This window comes from Micromys minutus (assembly GCF_963924665.1).
Source record: "Micromys minutus genome assembly, chromosome: 8".
In the NCBI taxonomy this organism is placed as follows: domain Eukaryota; kingdom Metazoa; phylum Chordata; class Mammalia; order Rodentia; family Muridae; genus Micromys; species Micromys minutus.
In genome coordinates this window covers 19,047,913-19,071,318 of record NC_137977.1, presented here as the reverse complement: position 1 = coordinate 19,071,318, position 23,406 = coordinate 19,047,913, and the positions used below count along the sequence as shown (strand labels likewise).

Below are 23,406 nucleotides of genomic sequence, written 5' to 3'. Positions count from 1 at the left end.
TGAGTGATTGTCCACCTAGTAATGCTTACCAATAAGAAATGCAGGTGTGCACAGAGTAACAGTATGATGGTTGCATTTGATATCCAAGTTAGATGGTCTAATAGTACATTTTATGTGATCCACATGGAGAGTTTTGATCAAGACTGTTAGAAGCTTTAGGAAGTCTAACCAGTTCCTGAGACTTCCTCTTAATAACCTGATTCTTCCTTGGCATTCTGATCCTGGGTATTAGTGATTTCCTCCCAGTGGGTTCTACAGGGCAGACTCAGATAGAAATTATAAAACCTAAGCTGACAGCGACTTTACTGCAGGTGAATCTTTGAAAATAAATTTATGCATTATCTAGTTTTGGTTATTGTAGAAAATTTTAACTATTTCAAATAAAGAATTGCTATAAAGTGTTCTGATTATCAAGGCAAAATCTGGTCCACCCAGAGAGGCTACTGCTTTAGTTGGTTTCTCAACTGTGAAGAGTTGTCCTGGCTTCAGTGCTGAGTGCTTTGTTTAGAGATGATCTGTGGTGTTTTAAGGAAAAGTAAAGAAAGATGTGGTGAGCTCTGGATAAAATGGTTATAAAATTCATATGCCACATTTAGTTTTTAGGTTCTAGTCTTTTCTTTGTTTTCTATGATTGAATACAACTGGTAAGCTTCCAGTTTGATGCATTGTTCATGCCCAGGGTTAAAATAATTAAACATTGCTCTCTAAAGGAGCAACTCCTCTTCACAAACAAACAGTAAGGTAAGTATGTGAAAACCTAATTTCTAAACCACAGCCTGAGTTGAGATTCCAGCTGTACTTAAGACTCATTTTTCATAGTCGTTCTAGATTCTGATCAAAAGGCTGGGATTTTCCAGAGCACTCATTCCTACTATGTCCTACATGTCCTTGTAACATCAACACTGTATGTGGGAAGGTTAATAGGAGAAAGAGACAATAGATGGGGGAGATTGTCTGGATAGGCAGAAGTCTAAGAGTTGCTACCTGTGGAATTCATCAGGGCCCAGTATTAACTTCCAATGGCTTCGTATGAGCATGTTATCTCTGGATAAACAGGAATAATTAGATAGAAGTTCTGTAAGTCTACTATGTATTCATGTCCTGAAATGAAAATTTTGTTCCTAAATGTATTTTTCTTATTTTAGCAAAGGGGAGCCTTTCATAACTATCTTTTTCATTTGTAGAAACCCAAAGTTTCTTTTAATTGCTAACTTGAAATGAACCACATGTGTGTGTATGTTGAACATGAATAGTTAAAATTATTTTTCATGATTTTTTTGCTTATTATTTCTCTAAAATGGCTATTAAATATTCCATTAGATGCTAATTTTGAAGATACTAAAGGAACTTTTAGATGTTATTCTGCTAAAGTTTTATGCTTCTGAAGTTTTGGAAATAACAAAAGCTGGCTTTATTTTCCTTGATTTTGTCTCAGCGGCAGGCCAAAGCATTTGATAATTGAAGGGCTTTTTCAATTATCCAATAAACAGCAGGCTTCCATTAAAGCAAGTATTCAAGCATCTAAATATATATTCTCTATGTTCTCACAAACAGCTATAATAGTTGACTCTGACAGACTATTTTTGATATTAATTCGGTGATTTATATGTTTAATACTTAAATATTCCAATTAGTTTTTAAAGTAATGGTACGTTTTCACTGAGATGTGCTCAAATAATTTTTAGCCTCCAAACTCTTCCCAAATATATAGTAATTAACGTAATTATGTAAATGTTTTCTGATAGTCCAGAAAGCTTCTAGGAATATTATATACTGGTAGATTTTTAGATCAAAATGTTAGATTTATAGATCAATTAGTGTGATTTTTGAAGAGATAATATTATTAGTATTGTTAAAGAGAACCTAGATTTAGAAAGTAGGCACAAAAGCAAGCATTCTATTCTATTAAGGATCTATTACATAGAAGAAAACAGTGTAGGTATGGAGCTGAACTAAGTTCCAAATGCAGCCAAGACTGCAGGGAATTACAGCCAGTGGATGGAGGTGGAAGCCTGTGGAGGAAATGTTGAGCAGGACCAGGTGGGACTCAACCTAAGCAGATTTGGTGGATTTTTTCAGAGAGAAGGCAAGGTGATCAGGTCTCCTGAGACATGGAATGAAGAAGATAGACAGCTCCTGAGGCATGTGTGTGGGGGGGGGGTGAGAGAGAGAGAGAAAGACAAACAGACAGAGAGACAGAGACAGACAGAGAGAGAGAGACAGAGAAAGAGAGAGACACACACAGAGAGATTTGTTCACAGTTTCAGATCATTTATTTTATGCTTACCTGGCCCCACAGGGTCAGGAGGAACATCACGGTGTTAGCAACACGCTGGCAGAGGTGTTTCTTCTCCAGAGGTCATTGGGAGGCATAGAGCTAGGAACAGACTAAAGACAAATCTCACTGAAAGCCACACCTCCTGCCATTCATTTCATCCAGCTAGGTTAACACATTTTCACAACTTCACAAGTCAGTGCTATTGGCTGGGGATAAACAATTTGTTACCCGGTCCTGTAAGGAACTTTCACATTCACATGCTTGCCAGATGTAAATGATGGCAGAGTCTCTCTAAACAGAATCAACACAACTCTTGCTAAACTGAGTTGTTAAAAAATACAGCACTGAAGTACAAAAGTTGAGGTTTAGATGAGAAGAGGGTTAAGCTAAGCCTGGCTCAGTGTTTCTGGAGATTGTGCATTGTGGCAATGATACTATTCTTGAGCGTGGTGTAAAGGTTAACTCAAAGGGAGTATCTCAGGAGCTTTGAGCACAAGACACACAGACTGAGAGATAAAAGGCCTATGAAAACCCTACAGGCTGCTGGTGTATTCCAAGCCATGGTCTTTAGCCATGTAGTAAGTTGCTCAAAGCAGTTTGCATATGAATCTGGGCCCATTGGAAATGTGTTTTAGAGAAATAGAATATTTACATTATTTGTCTGAGGGATCTAAAGGCAATTTCAGCATTTTAAAAATTATTTTATTTGTTTAGATTTCAAATTTCCCCCTTTCCAGTCCCCCGCTGCAAGCTCCCCACCCCATCTATCCTCCCATTTGCCTTTAAGAGGGTGATCACCCACCAACTCCTACCTCACCACCCTAGCACCTCCTACCCCTTCTCTGGGGCATCAAGCTTCCACAGGACCAAGTGCTTTCCCTCCCACTGAAGCCAGACAAGGCTTCATATGTAGCAGGGCCATGGACCACCTCATGTATACTTTTTGTTTGGGGGCTTAGTCTCTGGGACCCCTGAGAGGTTCAGTTAGTTGATACCTGTGTTCTTCCTATGGGGCTGCAATCCCCTTCAGCTCCTTCAGTCTTTCCCCTAACTCTTCCATAAGTGTTCCTGAGCTCAGTCCAGTCATTGCTTGTAAGTATCTGCATGTGTCTCAGTCAGGTGCTGGTAGAGCCTCTTAGAGGACAGCTATGCCAGGCTCCTGTCTGCAAGGACAACATGGCATCAACAGTAGTGTCAGGGTTCAGTGCCTGCATGAGGAATCAATCCCAAACTGGGACAGTCTCTGGATGGCCTTTCCTTCAGTCTCTGCTCCATTTTTGTCCCTGCATTTCCTTTAGACAGAAAAAGTTGTGGCTCAAAAATTTGAGATGGGTGGGTGGTCCGATCCCTCAACTGAGGGCCATGTCTATCTACTGGAGTTGTTCTCTTCAGGTTCGATCTCCCTGCTGTAGGACATTTTGGCCAAGGTCATCTCCATTGGATCCTGGGAATCACTCACATCCTTGGTGTCTGAGACTTTCTAGAGGTTCCTCCTGCCCCCTACCCCATCCTGCCGCATATTTCTTTTCATTCTCCTGGCTCTCTGGGCTGCTGTCCTGTCTCCACCCCCATACTTGATCCTGCATCCTTTTCCTCCTTCTCTTTTCTCCCACCCAGGTCATTCCATCCTTCTATCTCCCGTGATTATTTTGTTCCTTCTAAGTGGGACTGAAGCATCCACACTTGGGCCTTCCTTCTTGTTAAATGTCATGTGGTCTGTGAGTGATATCATGGGTATTCTGAATGTTTTGGCTTAAATAACCATAACAGATTTGTCATAATACAAACGTTAGGCAGTTACTCACTTCAGCAAGGAGCTGTGCTTTCCTTTACTTCCACTGAGACAGGCCGAGGGCATTTCACTTCAGTTTTAGATGTACTGAATCCTTCAAGTTGAGATGACAAATTTCCTATGTTATTATTAGTTGTTCCATTTGAAGCCGGACTTCTGACCTCTCCGCTGGTGACAGAGACATAGATTCAGCTGGCATCATAAAGCTCTGGGCCAAAAAGATTCCAGACACTTCTTGACAGCCACCAACTAACCGGAGCTAACTGAGAGGCCCTATTCCTGGGTTTTGATCTTCTACCAGGGATTGGAACACACTCAAGCTGGGAACATATTTACTACACATATGTAGTGTAGACCTTCTGTTTTCCATAACTCCTTGCTATTACTATTGTTATCATGTGGTAGCTAACGCTGTGCACGTATGTAGGCACTCATACAAGAGGATTACTCATTAGAAAGAGTTACAGTGCTGAGCTATGCTGACGAATAATTTAAAGGTCAGAGCTGATTGTTTTTTTCTTTTTTTTTCTTTAGCAGTCACAATGCAGTTTATAAGCCACCAGTTCCCGGACTATCATGACCCCACAATCGGTAAGTTAAAAGCTGCTTTTCTCCTCTAGATACACTAAAATAAGTGGTTTGAAGCACTATTGATAATGTTAAAGAACAAAAGTTTGATTGATTTTTATCTCCTGGCATATAAATACACATGAATATATGTGCATAAATGTCTGAGTCATGAGAGAGTATTGGTCCTTCCTTCTCATACTGCACTTTCATATTCCATACTTTATTCAAGTTCTTCTGGTAAATGATGGTTGGAATCCATTATGCTGAATTCTGTATTCACTAATGGTTATTTTCCATTAGAAAAAAGATGAATTAAAAACCTTTGCTCTGGGTATTATAACTGATGTGATTACTGTATACTGATCACATTTTCGGTTTCTAAATTCAATTGTAAGATTAGTTACTTTGCTCAATGATACATTTGGGGAAAGCATTTAAGTAAAGGCATAGTTTCACTTAACGTCTTCATTTGTAGATGAGGAAACTTAGACGCCATGAGGCGAACTATGATTTGTGTCCAAATTCAGCATACCGAACTCCTCCAGCCCAGTTTCTCCCACAACATTATCTGCAGAGACATGCTGCCCTGAGGAACAAGCTACTATTGTTTGAACAGAACAAAGGTGCCTTTAAAATTGTTTTACTCATTCAGAAAACTGCTTTTGGGAGAGCCAGAAACTCTTGAGCAGGGTTCATTATAATATTCTTTGGCTAGAAATGCATTAAGCTTAAGATCACATGGAGCTTTACTTCCCAGAAAATGAGGCCCAGACCTGCAGGGCGCCTTATGTCTGGCTGGGGGACTCAGCCATAGGCGGGTCCCAGAGAGTGAACGCAGGTTCTCTGCAAGGCCAGTTTGTGCTCTTATCTGCAGAACAATCTTTCCAGGCCTCAATAGATTAGCTTTCCAAATCTTGTAATTCCTTAAGACCTCCTCATTAGGTTAACTGAATGAATAAGATTTAAGTATAGTAAATTGAAATACTGTTAACTAGAGTAGATTCCCAAAGGAACCAAATTTTGTTTCTGAAAGTAATCACATTGTACAGTTTTAGAAGTGATCCACCTCAATGATTGATTATTCTCTCAACCAAATTTTAAAACGTTTTAATTTTGGAATGCTGTCCACTGAATTATAGACAAGGGAAGCTTGTGCTAAAAGTTCTGAATCTTGCACATTGCTGGAAACTCAGTAATATTACATAACACATAAAATGTAACACGTACTATGTAGCATATATTATATACTACATCCTACATACTATACACTAAATATCACAAGCACACTTGGCTTTTCATTCTTTTTCATTTCTGTGGTTTGTATATACTGGTATTACACAAACTGGCCTTCATGGGTAATTGCTGGAACGATGTAATAGATGTAAATAAACTATCAGTGCCTCCTTAATAAAGAATAAAAGCAACATGTATGGCGATGACTCTTGCAAATAGACTGTGAGACATCCATTTCTTGAGATTAGACTACCTGGACATACAGTGCTATAGCTGAAATGATACCTTTATATAGAAATAAACATAGTGTTGAAAGAGGGTTGAGAATGGAAACAGTAGTTTACTGCTTTCAATTTGACCCTCACATCATCTTCATCATCCTGTTTCTTGGCTTCTGTAATGGGATACTGGTTAACAATTTTCCATTGTTATCCCGATGGTACAGGGTAAATGGCTCAGACAATTTACTTCGTGTCTGTTTCGCTGTTTAGCTCTTCTCTGCCTGATGACTTAATGACATCTCTAGGGAAAATTCATGTTAGCATGGCTTGAATATTCTACAAATTAGAGAAGATCAAGACCCATCATGAATACTTATCTCATAACTGAAATAGGGAAGGAATATTTTCGGTACTTATCTAGATTTATTTGCCATCACATCAACTGAGATTTCTGCATATATTGTTGTCTGAAATAATAGAATTAGTTCTTTGATTTTCCTTACCCTCACCTTCTACTTTGTATAATCTTTCTTTGAGATAAACAAGTTGAAATTTTTAGACTCTTTATAAAACAAAACTTAAGAATATTGGTATTGTCAATGTTAGTTTCAAAAGAAGAATTCTGTTTCATATCTGCTAGTAATACATTCAGTGTCAGTAGCCAGCGATTGTTCCACTTCTCAAATCTATAGAAGATATCTATGGTATGAATATTTAAAGTTGGCTCTATTTTTTCATTGAAAAGAGATTCATGCAAAAGTCACATTAGCAACAATAGAACAGAATATGCCTAGACTGAAGTTGAAATGGAACATCTCTAAGCATTTGACATCATGCTAAATATAGCTTGATTTTCCCATGAGTAATTATTATAGAGATAGTAAGAAGTAACATCCATATTAATATCCAGTTGTTTAAACCTTCATGTCAACAATTGAACCTGCCATATAATATAAATCTTTAGATGTCAGCATTGCATGCATACTATTGAGTAAAACTTGCATTTTTACTCTACAATATAATCATTTTAGCCTTCATAAATCAAAATCTGAATACCATAGTCCAAATCTTCAGGTATTTTAAATTCAGGAAGAGCAATTAGAAGAAAGTTTGGAAACATTTATTTCTTTGAACTTAGTCAGTGCTATAGGGAAGCGGCAAGATGGTCCGCAGGAAGGACTTAGAAAGGATGAAAAACAGTAACCACTCCTCCAAGTTCTGCTTGCTATCAACTAGGTTGACCTGGATCTCCTGGCATCCACTTTAGAATTCAGAAGTCTTTCAAGAGACTTTTCAAGGAAGTCTGGAATTATTAGAGGTTTGTGAGAAAATAATCTAGAATTGTTTGCTAGAATATGTTCTTTTAGATTCATCATGACTTAATGTTTAAAGGGTCTTATTGCACACAATTAGACTAGAATATAAAAATAAAACCATAGCTATCTTTTTTTTTTCTTTTCTTGAAATAAAGGATAATTCCCTTAAAGCCAAAAAAATATACATGTCAAACTTTTACGTGTAGACTAGACATTTCAGTCCACATCATTATTTATTGGCAGTTTCATAGATTTTGAATTGGTTTTGTTCATGATTACTGTTACTAAGTTAAAGACAGAAAACATCCGGATCTCCAGCTTTTGACTTGAAAGATTAACAAATCTGCAAACTAAAAGTCTCAACTACCTTTCCTTTGGTAGTCTATTAAGTAACAGATGGAATCTAAGGAACTTGTGTTTCTTGCACCTGCAACATGTTTTAATTTTGAGTGAATAATGTATCAATCGGTGATTACCTCTCTTCTGCTATTACATGCAGGTGTAATATTAAACACGCTGTATATGGATCTCAAACAATTGGTGCCTTTTCAGTGCTCCAGAAAGGCTGGGGAAGATGAAAAACATATGAGAATATAAAATGTGCTAATTAACTAGAAATCATGGTGTACTGAGTAAGGACAGCTTAGTCTACCACAGTACCTCAGGGTAGAAGTATATTTTATTAAAAGACAAAAATCTGAACATTTAAAGACTGAACTGGCTTTCATTTATGGTCATTCAGTGATCAGCAGAGCTTCCTTAGAGAACTGAACAGGAGCTCTTACTGACCAATGTCACCGCAATGGCTTTGGTATTGATTGAATAGAAAAATAGAATTAAAAAATGCTGCAAATGCTGATTGTGTAACATCAAGTTATTTTCTTGCTACTTTTGTAATATTAAAGTAGAATTGATCTCCTTATATTAACATATTGATTGAGGTAGACAACTTTTCATGGTTAGTTACAGGCATGAAAAAATTTCCTTGAAATATTAAGAACATTATGCAAATATTATTATTATTATTGTGACTATCTTTATCCTCTTGATTTTATTTGATTCAAATCAATTTCTTCATAAAGTATTTTCCAGGTATTTTACAAGTTTCAGGAGTCAGCAACATAGAGAAATAGACAAGGATTTTTTAAAATTAAGTTTCCTTACTTTATTTCTTTTATTTGCCTCTAAGAGCTGATTGTGTCTTTTCATCTGGAATCCAGTTGTCTAATTTTTTTCTCCTTGCATTACAATGACTTGAGCTCATTATCTTAATGCCGGACACAATTTAGTTAAGTTGGCCTTAAGGACCTATTCAATTCCCTTTTTCCTGTGGAAGGAAAATAACTTGAATAAACCAGAATCACTCATGGCATAGTTATTCCAACTGCTGCAGTATTGATTTAGTTTTTGCAGAACAGAAATTCACAATACCAGCTTTCTGACTATATTTATATTTTCTTTTCAAGAAATGCCCATTCTCGTAATTGCTTTGGTGTTTTAGACCTTAAATCCCCTTATACATTAGGAATACCACATAATAGGCTCACTCAAAAGATTCGTGTTTATCTGAGCAATAACAGAGGACGGTAACAAGCTCTACAGAAACATAATAAACTACCACATATTGAATATTCTTCCTAAATTACTTAGCATGCTTCTTTAAATATGGAGCTTATTTAAGTAACAAAGAGCTTTGAGGATAGAAACAGGACATTTGTAGAATATTAGTGTGCAAAGTGGAGAAATAATATGGTTTGCATCACACTAAAATGTCCTCCTTAGCATCTAACATGGGCACTAATAGATTCACTTCTTTGTGTCACTAGACAATCTCTGTTAAAATATAAAGGATCAGGGGGGGAGGTAGCGCCCCAAGCAATGTAGAATCACTTACACACTAGCAGAGATTAATGTATCTAATTATTCTAAAGAGTGAAACAGCTGTGTTCTAGAAAGCACTACTGAAGACATGATTATGAGGGTTGGAGAGAGGAGAAGATTATTATTATGAAGAATGAGTGAGTGCCCTTAAAGGAGACCAAGCTTTAGAAATACAACTTGAAGGATTATGTTAAGCAGTGACTCCTCCATGTCTGAGCAGAAGTAGGGGAAAGGTAATTCTCATGTCACCCAGTAGGTTGGAGATGTGATTCTATCTACATAGAACCACTTACTTGTTTACCAAGCTCCAGTAAATTTGGATTTCTTTCAGTTTAAGTACACCTGGTAGCCTTTTTCCTGACCCCCTTTCTAATGTGTGTTTCTGTAACTCTGACTAACTTCCTTAATGTTTACCAAGCAAGCACTGGTTCCACATTTAGATCAAAGCATGGATACAGATTGTTAGAGAAGAAGGCTTTGACTGTGTCAGTTCTCACCCAATGCCCACTTCCTCTCCATCTCTGTATAAACTACCATTAACAATCGACATGGTTGACTACACTTGGATTTCGTGATTTGGGGATCATGACCACTTGGTCTGCCAGATGTCAGGCTCTCCTTTTTCCTACAACATCTTTATCTGTGTCTCTAACTTAGCCGTGTCTTTTCATCTCATATTTCTGTTTGAATTTCCACGTTTTTTTAATCTACCCTTCAACAGGGATTTCCTATTTAATGTTCTAAAGAATTATGTTACTGGCCAAACGCTTCTACTAATTTTTCTTTATACTTGTAGGAATTGACATATTGGCCAAGTCTTTGAAGCCCATAATGACAAAATAACAAGCCTATGATTTGATAAGTGCTTGTATACAGCTCAACGACAAGCAACCTGCCTAGTATTTTTAAGACCTTGGTTTCCATCCACCAACTGAAAAATAAATAAGGAAAAGGGCTTCAAGGACAGCATGCCTTGACCATATGATTTAATGCTCTGTTGTTGAACCATAGTCATTTGATTTTACCCTCACTGGCCTCACTGCTCCTGAGGTGTGCCAGGTGCTTGCTCATCTTGACATACTTGCATTTGATCACCTTTTGGGGAAAACACTTCATTGTTTAGAGCTGGCCTCATTATCTCTTCAAATATTTGATTCAAGGTTTAAATGTTTCATTTCAATTATGCTTACAGTAGCCATCATCATAACTTTTGAAAATATTCATCTGCTTCTCAGAGATGTGTGTGTGTGTGTGTGTAAATATACATGTATATATTTATATATAAATTTTATATGTTTTACAAGTGTGTATTTGTCTTCTTGTGCCTAACTTATTGCAATTTGTTTCTTATAATATGCAATATTTTCTTATAATATGTAATATTTGTTTCTTATAATATCTGCCTTACTTTGTATTTGCCTAAATGCAACACAACGTCTGAATGAATTTATAACTAAAGATGCATAGGTTCAGATCAGTTTCTGGTTCACAGAAAATGGGCCAAGATTTTGGGTGAGTAAATGGCAAAAGTATTTACTGCCCCATCCACTTCAATCTTGTTGGTACATATCTCTGACTGTTCTCATCTGAAAGAAGGAGGTGATGCTGCTATCTCTCTTGACGGTTCCGAGAGATGATAAAGAAGCAATTGCTTCACATGCTATTCAAGGTGAAGTGGACATGGCTTTCTCAATAGAATTCAGTTAGATAAAAGCTGTTAGGGAAAAGACGCTTATGCCTTGTGCTTTTTGGACAAGTCCAAAACATCCATCCCTTATAGATGAAAAGTAATCAGAATCTCATTTCATTGCTTTTTATTTCTACCATTTCAGCTTGAATTATTTAAGATTACCATACATTTTCCCAAGAGCCTAACTATGACTGAAGAAGAAATTAAAATTTCTGCTTCTACTTGCTGTGTGAGTCTCTGATAAACGTGGATGTGAGGAGACTATCAACTGTATGATAGTGATCTCATGGAACATGAAAGATGCCTGGGAGATATTGAATCAGTTAAAGGAAACTAATAGAACTGAAAGCTTAATAAAGCCAGGCTGTGGATATGTGATACATCCTTCCAGATTGCATAAATCCTTAGAAGAGTTCTCTACAATCTCCTTCACGTCCTCAAAGGCCAGGATTTAGATCAGTCTGAGAATAAAGGATTCCTTCAGATTAGTCTGTGGTAACGTAGTCACTGAAATCCCTAGGTAGTTTTCTTTGATGACAACTATGTTCTCTAGTTAAAATTACTGTGGTCAGTCTACACACCTGAGCAGACATGCACTATTCTGTTATCTCCCAACCAGAGAGAAACTGAAGGAAGCCTGTGGACCTATAGCCATTCATTTGTGTATTCAATGATCATAGTTAGGAAACATTTGTTCTAAAGTCAAGTGACTCATAATTATATTTTGCCTGTTATTTTAGTAATTTCTTTTAAAGTGTACGGTTATTATTCTATTGGCTCTTAATCAGCCAGCTACATGAAGCTGGAATAAAAAAAAGTGTCCTTATGACCTACAAATTAGCTGAATGATCGGGAAGTAAAGGGGCCTGGCCACTAAGCATGTTTGACTAGCTCTCGCTGGCTGTACACTTGCCTCCTCTTGAACTCATCCTCTCATTGTCAAATGTAAAGGGTAGAATATTGTATTTAGAAATATATGTAGAATTTTATGTACCTATCATATTATAAAGCATTAGTAGATCAGAAATTCAGGTTATTTGGGCGAATTTTATGCTCTGGAATTAGTAGGCTTCCTTCCTAATCTCTTTTGTTTGATCACAAATATAGAGACCTTAATACTTCTAAAGGTAGAGATATCTGAGAACAGTCTCCATAAACAACTGTGGAGGATTTGAATTAAAGTTAATTTAATATTGTAATTTTAGGTACTACATTAGTTTTTTTCAAGTTAAATAAAGAGAAAATATTCTGATATTTCACAATAAAGCTGTGCATATAAGTGTACAATATGAAAAAACAGCTACAGAGGTAGACATTTAGAAGCATTTAGTCAGAGTATGTCACTTGTTAATGTACTATGTTAATGTAGTATGTCAATTGTTAATGTACTAATGTAATATATTAAACAATGATATTCATTGGTTAAAGGCAGTTGTCAATATGCATTCTCACACAAATGGACATAGATATTTTTAAAATGTAATGTTGTTGACATGCAAGCACTTAGATTTTGTGAGCTGAAATTTTAAAAAGAGAAATTATACCAAAAATTTAAAATATTTTTATAATTTTGGGTATATCCTACATAAATAGAACATGTAACAGTCTCCAAATGAGACATGTCATTTTCTAATATCCATCGATTCAACATGAGACTTTGCTTCCATGTGTGTAAAATAAAGCTAAACACATTTTCCTTAGAAATAAAAGCAAAACTTTCCAAAACAAAAATGTGTTTTTTTGAAAACTGTTTTTTGAAACACTATCAAAAACAAACTCTATATAAACAAATATTTTTATATGTTAGAGAATGGTTATAATTTTTAAATAACTTGTTCTTATTACTCAAAAATAATAATTCATCTAGAAATATTTTTCTAGAGGACAAACAAAATGATGTAGGTAATTTGTTGAATCATGTGAAGACCGAGTCAAGTTCCATACAAGAAAAGACATGACATTTTCATTGTTGAAAGTAATTTTTGCTATCCTGGGTTTTTTATTATTTCAAATGAATTTGCAAATTGCTCTTTCTAGCTCAATGAAAAATTTAGTTGGAATTTTGAGGGGAATTGCATTGAATCTATAGATTGCTTTAGGCAAGGTGGCCATTTTTACAGTGTTGATCCTTCCAATCTATGAGCATGACAAATCTTTACATCAAATAAGATCTTCTTTAATTTCCTTCTTCAGAGACTTGAAGTTCTTGTCATACAGGTCCTTCACTTCCTTGGTTAGGGTCACACCAAGGTATTTCATATTTTTCATGACTACTGTGAAGGCTGTCAACTCTCTAATTTCCTTCTCAGCCTATTTATCCTTTGAGTAGAGAAAGAAAACTGATTTGTTTGAATTAATTTTATATCCAGCCAATTTGCTGAAGTTGCTTATCAGCTGTAAAAGTTCTCTGGTGGAATTTTTGGAGTCACTTATGTATACTATTATATCATCTGTAAATAGTGATATTTTGACTTCTTCCTTTCCAATTTGTATCCCTTTGACCACTTTTTGATGTCTGATTGCTCTGGCTAGTATTCCAGTACTATATGGAATAGGTAGGGAGAGAGTGGGTAGCCTTGTGTAGTCCCTGATTTTAGTGGGCTTTCTTCAAGCTTCTCACTATTTAGTTTGATGTTGGCTACCGGTTTACTACATATTGATTTTACTATGTTTAGGCATGGGACTTGAATTCCTTTTTTTCCCCAAGACTTTTAACATGAAAGGGTGTTGAATTTTGTCAAATGCTTTCTCAGCATCTAATAAGATGGTCATATTGTTTTTGTTTGTTTGTTTTTGTTTATATAGTGAATTACAAGATAGATTTCCATATATTGAACTATCCTTGCATCCCTGGGATGAAGCCTACTTGATTATGGTGAATAATTGTTTTGATGTGTTCTTGGATTCAGTTTGCAAGAATTTTATTGAGCATTTTTGCATCAATGTTCATGAGAGAAATTGGTCTAAAGTTTTCTTTCTTTGTAGGGTCTTTGTGTAGTTTAGGAATGAATTTAATTGTGGCTTCTAAGAATAAGTTAGGTAGTATTCCTCCTGTTTCCATTTTGTGGAATAGTTTGGAGGGTATTGTTACGAGGTCTTCTATGAAAACCTGATAGAATTCTGTACTGAACCCATCTAGTTCTGGGCTTTTATTGTTTGGGAGGCTTTTGATGACTGCTTCTATTTCTTTAGGTGTTATGGGACTGTTTAGATGGTTTATCTAATCCTGATTTAACTTTGGTACCTGGTATGTGTCTAGAAAATTGTCTGTTTCCTCTAGATTTTTCAGTTTTGTTGAGTATAGGCTTTTGTATTAGGATATGATGACTTCTTGAATTTCTTCAGTTTTTGTTGTTATTTCTCCCCTTTCATTTCTGATTTTGTTAATTTGGATACTCTCTCTGTGCCCTCTAGTTAGTCTTGCTAAGGGTTTATAAATCTTGTTAATTTTCTCAAAGAACCAGCTCTTGGTATTATTGATTCTCTGTATAGTTCTTTTTGTTTCTATTTGGTTGATTTCAGCTCTGAGTTTGATTATTTCCTGCTGTCTACTCCTCTTGGGTGTATCTGCTTCTTTTTATTTTAGAGCTTTCAGGTGTGTTGTCAAGCTGTTAGTGCATGCTCTCTCCAGTCTCTTTTTGGAGACACTCTGAGCTATGAGTTTTTCTCTTAGAACTGCTTTAATTGTGTTCCATAAGTTTGGATATGTTGTGCCTTCATTTTAATTAAATTCTAAAATGTTTTTGATTTCTTTCTTTATTTAGTCTTTGACCAAGCTATCTAAGCTGAGTATTGTTCACCTTCCATGTGTATGTGGGCTTTTTGTTGTTTTTGAAGACCAAATTTAGTCCATGATAATCTGGTAGTATGCATGGGATTATTTCAGTATTCTTGTATCTGCTGAGTCCTGTTTTGTGACTGACTATATGGTCAATTTTGGCCAAAGTATTATTCTGTTTTAAGATGAAATATTTTATAGACGTCTGTTAAAATCCATTTGGTTCATGACTTCTGTTAGTTTCCCTGTGTCTCTGTTCAGTTTCTGCTTCCATAATTTGTCAATTGATGAGAGTGGAGTGTTGAAGTCTTGCACTATTATTGTGTGTGATATAGCATATGCTTTTAGCTTTAGTAGGGTTTTTTTTTTTTTATGAATGTGGGTGCCCTTTTTTGGACCATAGATGTTAAGGATTGAGAGTTTATCTTAATAATTTTTTTCCTGTGATGAGTAAAAAGTGTCCTTTCTTACCTTTTTGATTACTTTTTAGTTTAAAAGCTATTTATTAGATATTAAGATATCTACCTCAGCTTGATTCTTGGGACCATTTGCTTGGAAAGTTTTTTTCCCCCAACCTTTTACTCTTAGATAGTGCCTGTCTTTGTTGCTGAGATGAGTTTCTTGCATGCAGCAAAATGCTGAATCCTGTTTACATACCCAATCTGATGATCTATGTGTTTTTATTGTGGAATTGAGTCCACTGATGTTAAGAGATATTAAGGAATAGTGATTGCTGTTTCCTGCTATTTTTGTTTTAGAAGTAGAATTATGTTTGTGTGCTTTTCTTCTTTGGGGTTTGTTGTAAGAGGATTAATCTCTTGCTTTTCCTAGGGTGAAGTTTCACTCTTTATGGTGGAGTTTTCCACTTATTATTCTTTGTAAGGCTGAAGTTGTGGGCATATATCATGTAAAATTGCTTTTGTTCTGGAATATCTGGGTTACTTCATCTATGGTAATTGAGAGTTTTGATGGATATAGTATCCTGGGCTGGAAATTTTTATTTTCTTATGGTCTGTATGATGTCTTTCCAGGATCTTCTAGCTTTCATAGTCTCTGTTGAGAAGTTTAATTCTGATTGGTCTGCTTTTCTTTGTTACCTGTTTTTTTTTTTTTTCCCTTACTGCTTTTAGTAGTCTTTTTTTGTTTTTGTTTTTGTTTTTTTCAACACTTGTTATTTTGACTCTTTTGTGTCAGGAAGAATTGCTTTTCTGGTTCAATCTATTTGGTGTTCTGAAGGCATCTTGTATGTTCGTAGTCATCTCTTTCATTAGATTAGGGAAATTTTCTATGATTCTTTTGACGATATTTACTGGGCATTTTAGTTGGGAGTCTTTACTCTCTTCTACACCCATTATCTTTAGGTTTGGTCTCATTGTGTCCTGGATTTCTTGGATGTTTTGGGTTAGAAGCTTTTTGATTTTTGCATTTTCTCTGACTGTTATGTCAATGTTTTTGATGTTATCTTCTACCCCTGAAATTCTTCCTTCCATCTCTTGTATTCTGTTGGTGATGCTTGCATCTATGATTCCCATGTCTTTTCTAGGTTTTCCAACTTAAGGGTATTCTCCTTTGTGATTTTTTTTCATTGTTCTATTTCTGTTTCCAATTCCTTCACCTGTTTGTGCTTTCCTGTTGCTCTTGAAGTGATTTTTGTGGTTTTTGTGTTTCCTCTTTAAGGACCTGTGTTCTCCTGGATTCCTGTACATCTTTAAGTGTGTTATTTATGTGCTTCTCTAGGATTTCCATTATCATCATGATGTCTAATTTTAAATCTTGTTTTTCTGGTGAGTTTGGATAGCCACTATTTGCTGTGGGTTCTAATGTTGCCAGGTTGTCTTTGTTTCTCTTTCTTAGATTCTTATGTTTGTCTCTTGTCACCTTGTTATAGGTGATGTTCGGTGATAGTGTTGGCTCTGACTAGAGCTTGTCTCTCATGTATGTCTGTGGGCCTGTGGGCTGTGGAGAGAGATTTCTCCTGGTGAGGTCCGATGGCATTAGGCCAGCTCTGGCTTTTGTCCTGAGCAGTTCATTCCCAGGCAGCAGCGAGCTGCCTGCGCTCGGAGAGTTCCGAGTGATCTCTCTCTAGATAGTCAGTGGAGGGCAAGTGTGGAATCACCTGTGGGCTCAGGAGTGAGAGTGCTACTGCGGCCACTCTGGGTGCCCAGCAATCTGCGTGCAGGCCACTAGTCCTGATGAAACTGGGCTGACTCTCAACATTTTCATTCTTACTTGGCTGTCTTAGTTTTTTAGACAATAGTTTCATGGCTTAAGAACTGAATAGTATCATTTAAAACTACATTAGTTTTTCACAGTGAGAATGTAGTCTTAAGCCTGTACTATCAGCACTAGTAAAGCAGAGACATAAGGACCAAAGTCCAAGGATAGTTTAGGTCACAAAGATGGTGACCTAAAGATATAAGCCCATTGATAATAATCACAAGGAAACAATCATTTCTTTTTAAAGCATCCTTACATGCTAATGTATCAAGGAAGAGGCAAGCTTCTATTATATGTTAGAAGTTCATGGTCTGTCATCTCTCCAGATGTCTGGAGAAAGAATTCAGAGGGTAAGATTACCGACTGGGGGCTATTTAAGCTTGATAGAGTGTCATGGTTTGAATATGCTACCTGCTCACACTTAAACTAATTTCCAGTATGTAATTTTCATTTAATTACTTCTTTATTTCTTCTCATTAGGCAATTTTTGATGCTGCTGTCTGTATTTTCCACTTCTACATTTTCTCTTTTTAAATATTTATTTATTTTATGTATATTAATGCACTGTCACTGATTTCAGACACACCAGAAGATGACATCTGATATCATTACATATGGCTGTGAAATACCATTTGGTTGCTGGGATTTGAACTCAGGACCTCTAGAAGAGCAGTCAGTGCCCTTAACCACTGCACTACCTCTCCAGCCCCTACATTTTATTCTTGCTATTCTCCTCTTGTGCCCATCACTAATAATTGAAAAAAAATTACCATGTTCAAATCTAAGGGACAATTACTAGTCATATATTGCTGAGTTCCTAAGGGGTAGTTAAGACTGTTGATCATGCCACTATGAAGAGAAGCTCTGCTTCCTGATGCCACCAGCAGCAATTTCCTGGGCTGTTGTTTTCAGGCCTCTGTGATGCTCTTGAGGTTCATTGTACCTTTTCTGGGCAATGCATCTAAACATCATTGAAGGATTTATTATAGATGTGCTTTTCACACTGACATTCTCTCCAAACAATCTCAGCTACCATCATCTTTGCCTCCTTTCCATCCTTCGGCACTTCCCCCCTCCCCCTACCCATCCTTCTCTCTCTCTTTCTCTCTCTTCCTTCTTTCCTTCCTTTCTTCCTTCCTTCCTTCCTTCCTTACTTCTTTCCTTCCATCCTTCCTTCCTTCCTTCCTTATTTCTTTCCTTCCTTTCTTCATTTCTTTCTTTCTTTCTTTCTTTCTTTCTTTCTTTCTTTCTTCCTTTCTTCTTTCTTCCCTCCCTTCCTTCCTTCCTTATTTCTTTCTTTCCTTCCTTTCTTCATTCATTCCTTTCTTTCTTCTTTCCTTCTTTTCTCTTTCTTTCTTTCTTTCTTTCTTTCTTTCTTTCTTTCTTTCTTTCTTTCTTTCTTTCTTTCTTTCTTCTTTCTTCCCTCCCTTCCTTCCTTCCTTATTTCTTTCTTTCCATCCTTTCTTCATTCATTCCTTTCTTTCTTCTTTCCTTCCTTTCTCTTTCTTTCTTTCTTTCTTTCTTTCTTTCTTTCTTTCTTTCTTTCTTTCTTTCTGTGATAGTAAAGATTAAACCCCTTTCATGTTAAGCTTAGCTATATATCAACGCCTATCACCATACGCTTAATTGCCTTAGATGAGACCAGGGCACCAGTTTATATATCTTATGTATTTTAAAATAGCTGTCAGCTTACCTCTTTTGTTTCTACACTTACACATCCAACTACCCACTTGAAAATTTGTGTTTTGAGAGTCTGAAGCATCATCCTATATTTTATCTTTCAGGCTAATTTTAAAGCTCAAACCTATCAAATTCTCATGTACTATGCTTTACATGCATACTTGATTCAAAGCTGGTCATTATCTCTGACCAACTTCTATTTTCTCTATAGTCCTTTCATCTTTGACATACTGTTGTATGTTATTTGAGAGAGAGAGAGAGAGAGAGAAAGAGGGAGGGAGAGAATTATAAATGTCTAAGACTCCAGATATGACTGCAGAGAAATGATTCTATGTGTGTTTAATTAGCAAACAAGTAAGCTTATTAGAATCACAGCTATAACTCAGGTGCTCCTTAGAGGCTCCTGATTGTCCTAAGGGTTCCTACATCACAAAAGTTTACCCTACCATCAGTATAAACTCATAGATGCTCTATCTGTGAAGCTTCCTGAGCAACTTTCAGACAGATTGAAGACTGATTAGATTGCTACTGATTATAACCAGGATGAGGAGCCTTGTGAATCTTATAACTTTCAGGTGTTTCTGAACCTTGTAACTTTAAGTAAGGTCCTGGGTCTTATATGTTTAATTTACTTCCTGGGTCTTGTAAGTCTCTTTCCTCCCACTGGGAAGGATGCTTCAACTCAGAGGATATATCTATATAACACCTATTAATTTTATTTTCTAAACATTCTTCAGATATGCTTCACTTCATGAAAGCAACAGAACAGTAGTTCACAGTAGTGGTACCTTTATATAATGATACTCCCGAGACAATGCATACACCCACATCATAGCAGATTCTGTATATCAACACCCATCATTATAAATGTGTTATCTATTCTTTAAAATTATTATAATGTGGATAACACAGCCCAAAACATGTTTGTTCTGTTTTGACTGATTTGACAGAGCCCTTACACAATCTCTATATTTTTTTAGTCTATTTTCTCTACATTCAGTAAATGCTTGTGAGATTCACCAGAGTCATCACATATATCTGCAAAATTTATAATCACTGTGTTTTAATGACATGATACTACACAGTATAATAAGTATTTCATTGATATCTGCATATATGCTGTTCAGTTAAATTTCTTCTATGTAATCAAAAGATATTCTTTACTCATAAATTAATCAATCTTTATTGTTTTGAAAACTGTTAGGATATTTGGACTTCATTCTGAAAAAAGACACTTAGTGCTTCTCTCTTTATTAGGTTTGTTCATATTTTACCCTTCTTTTAGGTACTGCCACTGACAGTCTTTTCCTACCCTGGTGATTATGGTATATAACTAGTGGTAAATTGTACTTATTTCTGAACACTTAAAAAGAGGGTCTTCTCCCTTTAAAAGAGAATTCCCAAAGATCTTTTGAGGGTTCAGATGTGGACAATGGTCATTAACACACATGCACATATGTGCACACACTGCCACGTTGCTTAATGTTTCTCAATGACTTCTTGGTAAGTAAGAGGAATATAATTTGTTCTGCTAATTGTACTTGGGTTTATCTTTATAAAGGTATTTGTCTCACTGGACACTTGGCCCTTTTCTGTGCCTGTAAACAAGTTTTCCTGAGCCCAAGTTTTTCATCCAAAACAATGATGCTCTCTAAGATGAGTTTTGAGTGTGAAGTCTATTTTATGGCTTGCTTCTACTCTACCTTAGTTCTCTTCACTCAGCTCAGGGGGCACGTGTGTTAGCATAAGCAGCTCGGCTTGCTTCCTCAGGTGAAGCTTGTACAGACATGGTTTGCTCTGGATCCTGAGCAACCCTCTGTTTCCTTTTTTATTTCTCTGTTGGAAGTACAGAATTCCTATTATTGTGTATATATGTTAATTTTAATAAGTTTGCCTGTAGGTAAAGTTCAACATCCTCTCCCCTGGTAACCAGAAACCACAAGGGCAGTAGCACAATCTTGGCCCCGGGTATTATAATATTAAATGTCATTAGGAGGGCAAAGATAAATGGAGTTTTATATTCATCATGAACATACAGACATACAGCTAACTGTATGTCTGTGTGCGAACTTCTAGTTCTGCAGCAGGTTGTAAACAAAGACCCTTACTTAAAAAGGCCTTTTTCTTTCAAATGATTGTTTCTAGATAGTTACTATTACAGAAAAAGCACAGTCATCAAAATGTGACTTGACTACATATATAGTATTAGACTACATATATATCCTTACAGATATAGGAAATGATCAGTCCAAAGATCTTTCAAAAAAGGTGATTTAAGTGATGGGTGCAGACAAAATCCTCTGGGTGTAAATCATATGTGCAATGCTTTAAAATGACTTTCAGGTCAGTGAATTAAGGGTTTGGTGGGAGACATTTAAAAATGTTTGTATTCTAGAAAGTCTTAGGCATACATGTAGCATCTTTATGAGGGGTTTCTTTCCCAAAGTGTCTGGCTTAAGCATACCACATTGCCGGTCTTTGGGAACTAATGTTACTTAACTGATAAAATGCATCTATCTGCCTCCTCAAAGTCAGCTGTACGCACTGATTTAAATCATAGATGTGATGAGTTTGATAAGCGTTCAAAAAGTCCTCCTAAATATTAACTTGGTCTTTTTTCATTATACACTTTAAGTGTTTGCTTTTATTTGTATTTGACCTAATTCATGGAACCTGATGGAGACAATCTAAGAATAAAACCAACAGAATGAATGAAAATAAGACCTGAAAAGCCATTGATCACAGGAGTATAGATGTTGCCATTTGTATTTCTGTAAATTTAAGTGAATTATAAAAATTATTGTTTTTTAAATTCTCAGATGTGTAACATATAAACCTTTAAGAATAAATGGTCTCAGCTATATTTTAAACAAGGCAGCTCTATTATAATCAATTCAAGAGTGCAGCTTGGAAGATGTCACGTATAGAAATTACATTTGCCATTTGAAAAATACTGTGGTTTTGATTTATAGGACCTGAAAAATGCATGCAGTATCGGAAACTTATGAGGTATTTTCTCAGTGTTCTCTAAGCCAATAAACTTAAAACAAATCATCTTGACCTTTGCACAGTGAAGCTCTGGCCAGTGTGATTTATACTCCTAGGTCACAATACCTGCAAAGATAAATGGGAGAGTATTGAAGAACATTGCATTTTGATATTAACCCCTTTCACCATGTGACAGGTTACAGATAAACTCTCTGCTTAATGATGTCCTAAGATTATGAGCTAAGCTTAACAAAGCTACGGGAGTGGTAAATACCCACTCAGTAATTTTAGGAATATTAAAAATGTACTTCAACAGTTTCTGCTTTGTAATTTGAAATGTATCCACCCTTTTAATTTTTTAATAGTAAAACATTAGGAATCTCTTCTAAAACAAGAAAATATGATAAATGTGAAATTAATACCATCTTTTAAATAGTAGAAGGAAGTATCATATTTAGTTTAGTTTAGTTTTGTTTTGTTTTTGTTTTTCAGAAGGAAAAATTAGTCATGTTAGGTGCTGCTTTCTGGAAAGCATGCATAAGAATTCATAAATCTGGAGTAACCTTGAAGCAAATCTAAAAGAAAAATACTGGTTAGGAGACTGGATATGTGTCAACAATAATAACAGACTCAAACTCACATAGATGGATTAGAATGTAAAGTTTTTTTTTATTAACACTGCGACCTTCCTAAAGATTAAGATCTTGTTTTCATAATTTGAAACTCTGTGTTTATTCCTCTATCCTCAAGCCATCCTTAGTTCAAACATATTTGAGGTACAGCATTATAAAAGGTAGACAATTCAATCAATTCTTAGAGAAATGTTTTTACACACACACACACACACACACACACACACACACACACACACACACACACAAGACTTCATGTTCTTGTCTTGCATATAGCAACCAGAGTGGTATCCCTGTCCTAACACTGCTGGCTGACATCTTCCCAATTTCACAATTGCCTGTCTCTCTAAATGTCACCTGTATTATGTCCTTTTATACTGTTCCATATTAATCACCTATGTATTTTCTTTAGACACATCATTGTGTCTTATCTGGGTCCTTGTGCCTCTGCTCACCAGGTATTTCATCTGTTTGGGAGACCCCCTCCACATCACACGAATGATCCCTTGTCAGTTGGGCCTCAGCTCCTTTTTTAAAAATAGAGTCAGTTACTTCACTATACTATCATTTCAAATTTTTCTGGATACCAATTACTCAATATTTTTCTGGGCATGTATTTTTGCTTCATTGTCTTTCATAGGGGCTAGGACATGTTATATATTTCATTGTGTTTTCTGGGCACTCTGAATAGTCATTGTTGAGAGGGCAATACTTTCATATTTGACACTGAATTATTCTGTAGAGCATGGGAGAGCCTATTTATTTTTTTTCTTAAATATTTCTTTCTTTCTTTGTGGCACTGAACACTGTGTGTTAGCCTTTTGATAAACTAGGCTGCTCTTGAACTTGCAAACATCTTGCTTCAGCCTCCAAAGTAGCTGAAATCTAGGCATGTAAAACCTTTAGAGTTCAAATACCTTGTTTATTTATTACATTTTATTCTCATAAGACTCATGGTGGTGCATAGAATGCACAAACATCCACAGTTTCTCAAATAAAAGATCTCAATTTTGCCAAGAAAATAGGTGGCTTTCTACAAAATATTTTGGCTTATATGCCCTGTGACTAATTTTCTTTTGGGAAATAAAACTAAAGTCTTATAATATCATCAGGAATATATTTATTTAAAA

General features: G+C 35.9%; 1 protein-coding gene across 1 annotated transcript in view; it reads left to right on the top strand.

The window, feature by feature from the left end:
* Positions 1-23,406, top strand: part of RIT2 (Ras like without CAAX 2) — a gene marked incomplete at both ends in the record, with an annotated part of 351,386 nt that overhangs the window by 64,822 nt on the left and 263,158 nt on the right. The window contains one exon of the mRNA XM_080919840.1: positions 4,605-4,661. Coding sequence (XP_080775966.1) covers positions 4,605-4,661 — 57 coding nt within the window. The remainder of the gene's footprint in view (positions 1-4,604; positions 4,662-23,406) is intronic.